Consider the following 5245-nt stretch of genomic DNA (forward strand, 5'->3'; position numbering starts at 1 on the left):
GTTAGAGCTCTCAGCCAATCACAGGAACGGTTCGGTGCGGGCGACCAGTTGCTGTGAGAAATCCGTTGACGCTGCGTCCCGTTAAAGGTTGGAACTCGCAAGTCCCGGCACCGTATGATCCACGTCCCGAGCTAAATGCGCCGAATTGCTTCTGTTCGGGAGCACACGGAGACCCGAAGTCGACACGCTGGCTAGCCAACTCGTGAGCACCTCAGGCTGCAAAACGTCTGTTGACAAAAACAACCACAGATTCGTTGAGAGCGGAGTGGGAGGTGTATCGAAATGGAAGCCGTGCAAAAGTAACTTTGTTCGCTGCTAACGATGTTCCACCGCCACGGCTTCGGTACTCGCACCCGAGTTATCTGCCCCAACCTTCTGACCTGAACATCCGATTGAAATGGTCGTTCCCGTGCGCTTGTCCCTGCGGGCGGGCGGACGGAGTTTCCCCGAGTTCCTTGCGTGAAGCGAACGCCGCGTTATTGTGTCACATGAGGGAGTTAAAGGGCGGAAGGGTTCTGCAAGTAACGGCTTTGTTCCGTGACATTTCAACTGCAAAGCGTAAACATCCAACCTGCTGAGTCGTGTGGCAGAGTACATTGGCCCCGGGGGTTTAGTTGTATAGGTTGGCCCGGTTCACTTTTTTATTCTTTGTTATATTTTATTTTGTAACCTGTGCTGTCAGCACGCTGGGCATGCAACACGCGAGTACTTGTGCCATTGCATTCAGGACGGAGTTGGTCTGCAAGTGGAGTTCCAACTTCTCCACCTGCGATGCAACCCGTTATTCATTCGTCAATCCGCGAGAACTGCAATAACGCTGTCCTGTGGACGAGCTGTGGGATGACAAGAGCGCAGCTTTTTCTAATACAGAGACACCACCCACCCCCACCCTCTTTGGAGAACTATTTGACCATGTTCGGGTCTATAAACAACTCATCGCTACCCCAAGAGGGGGGGAATCACCCCGGGTGAGACGCATACACATAGAACCAAACAACATACACTGAAACATAAACGTTGGATGACAACGTGTCTTGAAAAACGGAGTTAGTCAGGTCCAGGAAAACTGGAACAGCAATTTTGGAACGTGGCCTCTTCCTGTCATAGCCATGGCAGTAAATCAGGGAGGAAAGAGAGGGATGCAGCCAGGAGGGTGCTGGGGTGCATTCAAAGCAGGTGTGGTGGTGAGTGCGTGCATGTGTGTGTGTGTGTGTGTGTGTGTGTTGTCCGCCGGTGAGTGTACAGGACTTATCCCAATTTGGTTCTGGTATAAGGTCGTGGCGCCTCCAAGCAGCGCAAAGGGCCCCGAGGACATGTACCCCGGCAGCCAGGCCCTGCGCCGAGCACACCCGGCCAGGTTCAGGCCCCCGGGTCACAGGACCAGACGGAACGCCTAACCAGCCCCGGCACGACGGGGACTTCTCAACTTAACATCAGCTCGGCTATTCATATCAAAAATAAATGTGAGGCCGGATGACTTCAAAGTTCACCGTGATAAGGAGAAATATATATGTAGTGGTTTTTGTTGCCCCAGTGGTTTTGTCTCGCGCGTTTACAAAAATAAGGCCCCTTATTTGTCATTGTAAAATAACAGATTCAAGAGTCAACAGCTCAAAGTGCAGAAGATTTGGACCAAAGCCTGTTACTCCGCAATTGGCCAGGAATGTCTCCGCCCTATTCAAATATATATATGTAGCACACAGCCAGATCTATTTGGCCTTGGGGTGTATTTGGGACAGTGGACCAGATTGCTTGTTTGCATTGAATGAAAGAAATGAAGATATTTATATTTCTGCTTCCTCTTGTTGCCGGCAGCCATGCAGCAGGCCAAGGTGAGCAACGTTCCTGCCGTTTTGAAAGTTGTAGTAACATTCGTTATCCAAGGAAAATATAAATATCCATACGAATAGTTCCTATCATAACATTCTCAACATAGTGTGGAGAAAAAAAGCCAAAAAACAGATATCTTCCGTGGTTAAATCTACTCACACTGATGATACTTATTACTTACACTACTATTACTGCTCTACACACACAAAGCCTGTCCGTACACACCAAACAAATCCGGTTGTTGCCTCTTCAGGTTACATTCCCATCATGATCTTACATAAATGTTATTTGTTTCATGGCAACACGATGGGGGGACCGTCTGAAACCTCCATCTTCAAAAGCAAAATGTCACGGCCCATCGAGCTCATTCAAATAAGATAGAAGAACCAGATGGACAAATTGGCAAAATGCTTCCTTACAGACAAGCAGGGCCTGTAATGTGAAAGAATGATTGTCGAAAAACTCTGTACCCAAAGTTTCATATGAAATAAATACATTTGCCACAGTTCAATGCAAATGCCTGTGCAACAGTGTCGCATTTGCATTTTGGAGATGTGAGGTGACCTTTGTCTTTACACCTTTGTTCCGTCAATAATAAAGCGTCAGAGTTGCGCGCGTGTGTATGTGTTCACGTGTGCATTAGTAGACATTGTGCTTGTCCACGTGTTGATATGAATTGTCACAACGATCCCGCGCAGATCTTTCGGGGAGACTCATCTCCATTCCGGCCAACGACGGGAAGCCCTTTGTCCAACTCACCCCTGCGATGGAGAGCCCCATCTCCGCCATGACAATGTGCATGCGCTTCTTCTCGGTGCTGACCCGGGCCCAGACCCTCTTCTCCCTGGCGACGCCATCGCAGGACAACGATCTGCTGCTGTTCAAGCCCTCCGCCAAAGTGTACCGGCTGCACGTCAGAGGCGGCGCCCTCGACATCACCGAGTTCTCGGACAACGTCGGCGGCTGGAACTCGGTGTGCTGGACCTGGGACTCAGGCAGCGGCCTGACCGTGTTGTGGGTCAATGGGAAGCGCAGCTCCCGCAAGCTGCTGCAGCCCGGAGCCCTCATTACGGGAACGCCCAGCATCATCTTAGGCCAAGAGCAAGACACTTACGGCGGCGGCTTCGACAGGCAACAGTCCTTCGAAGGGGACATCACGGACGTCCACTTCTGGAACGAGGTCATCTCTCCATGTGAAATCAATTTCTACACGGAGGGCACTAGCTTTGTCCACGGTAATATCCTCAACTGGAAGGACCTGCAGTACACAACCACCGGAAAAGTCTTTGTCGAGAAAAGTGACTTTGATAGAACAACATGTTTTTAGCCTGCTGCGGTGGTAAACTCGGTATGGGATTTCTATCCACGACTAGATTGTTACACCATGACTGACCAAATAAAGTCAATACACAATATCCGCCTCCGCTGTTTGAACCTGTGGCAATGCAAATGATGACAATTAGAAGCTGAATTACTTTGACAAAGCGGGATTTTGAGTAGAATTTATCGATGCACTGTAGGCAAATGACCGCAAATAAATGGGAGAATCAGGATTTTGAAAGAAGCACCCATGGAAGTAACATAATAAAGTTGAAAATTGAAATGTTACAGATACGCACAGGATTATACTGTTCTATATGACTGTAAGTTCGGGACTTTAATAACCCCAAATAACATTATGAAAGCAGTCAGTAAACTCATAGCAGGACAGTTCAGTGGCCTACTCATTCGTTTTATGTTAGTCAAACTGGATTCCTTACTGTTCCCCTAAAACCTAATGTAGGATTTCCAGAGTTCACGATTTGACCTTTTGATCCACGGTTATGACTGTGACCTTCCAGTACTCCATTTTAATAACCTGCTATGGGAAAAGTAAATGGAGAAAGTACATCTGGGCCCACCGCATGAACCAGTGCACACATGAAAATGGCTGGATATACAGTATATCCATCCCCTTTCATGTGTGTACTGGTTCATGTCTGTACACTCTAGCGGAAAAAAATATATATTTTAGACACCAGATGTCATCAAAAACAGGTTCTATGAGATAGCATTTTCAGGTTTCTCAAATGTTGAATAGTTAATTTAGCCCTATCAAATAAACTTTTTCCATTTCAACTCATGATAGAAATTAGGCTGAAGACACACAAAGACCTCTCCAGCATCTTTAAATTAAATTCATTAATTATAAAAGATGTAGATGACCAACAGAGGAATGCACTGAATGCTGGTGCAGTGAGCTGGTGCAATGCGATTTCTCATTCAGATTTGTGTCAATAATCTGGAGGCATACAATAACTTTAGTAGTAAACACCATTTATGGCCAGTGGACCAGGCTTTGATTTGTGTATTTCTATCAATATAATTGAGGTCCTTCATTCTGAACTATATTCTCATGTGCTTTCAAGTTTAGTATTTTTCCCGAATTATCTTTTGGTTCCACTTCATAACTTATATGTCACCTGCCAACGACTGAAAAAACGTATTTTTCTTCTCTCGGTATCAGACTTGATCGTCCACTTTTTTTTCTTTGAAGAAAGCCCGCAAACTCTACGTGACATTTGCTTGGCAGATGATTCCAAAGCTTTTCTCCATCTGATCATATTTTTGACAGATCAAGTCTTTTTCCTCTTCTTTTTCCTCACAGTGCAGCTGATCCCCCTCGGGCTCAACTCAATGAGACTCGGGTGTAGGGACAGTCAGATACTGTACTTAAAAGGAACTTCTCAACACAGGATCAGGGGCCATTTTGCTGATTCAGCATTTATTTTTTCTGCCCCCCCACCCCCAACAGTTTTAACAGCTACACCTATTCGAACCTGAAAGCTTTCATTCATTCGCTCCACTGTTCAGGATTTGGATTTAAGGGCTTCATCTGGGTTACAACCGTCGTAGTTACTGCAGAGACCAGTAGGAATTTACTTTCTTTAGCATAGTGCTATTATTGGGTTTGAGTCCTAACAGCCCAAGTGGGTGCATACAGGTTAAAATCCTGCCATCTTTAAATTTAACTTAAGTGTAAATGCACTTATATCCATCTATTTTTAGCTTTATATTGCTATAATTTTATCCTTTGCTGCTTTATTATAATGTATATTATGTCCATGTAAAGCACTTTGAATCTCCCTTGTGTCTGAAATGTGCTCAGCTATACATAACCTGTCAAAATAAATCGGCAAAGGCTTTAAAGTTTGCAAATTCTCTTCCCCGGTGATCCATATTCATGTTAGGTTATTGTTTTCCGACTGAGTACAATGCGTTGGCGTGGAAAAGGCCGATTGGGACATTGGGGTTGAAATCAATGCTTTAAAGTGAAAAGCTGTGGAAAAAATAACAGAGTGCAAGGATGCAATGGAACGCGAGACTTATCCCCAGGTCAATTTTTTATTGTACTGATCACGAAACACACATGCGC

The 5245-nt window shown here is 45.6% G+C and overlaps 1 protein-coding gene across 1 annotated transcript; it reads left to right on the forward strand.

The window, feature by feature from the left end:
- Nucleotides 1–1765: 1765 nt before the first annotated feature.
- On the forward strand, nt 1766–3157 carry LOC307245563 (C-reactive protein-like; the record flags this gene model as incomplete). The annotated part of the gene is made up of 2 exons (XM_080021207.1): nt 1766–1832; nt 2529–3157. The coding sequence occupies 2 exons, from the start codon at nt 1766–1768 to the stop codon at nt 3155–3157; spliced, it is 696 nt and encodes a 231-aa protein (XP_079877333.1).
- Nucleotides 3158–5245: the final 2088 nt, after the last annotated feature.

The sequence above is a fragment of the Zeus faber genome, assembly GCF_960531495.2.
Source record: "Zeus faber genome assembly, chromosome: 20".
NCBI classification, from domain to species: Eukaryota; Metazoa; Chordata; class Actinopteri; order Zeiformes; family Zeidae; genus Zeus; species Zeus faber.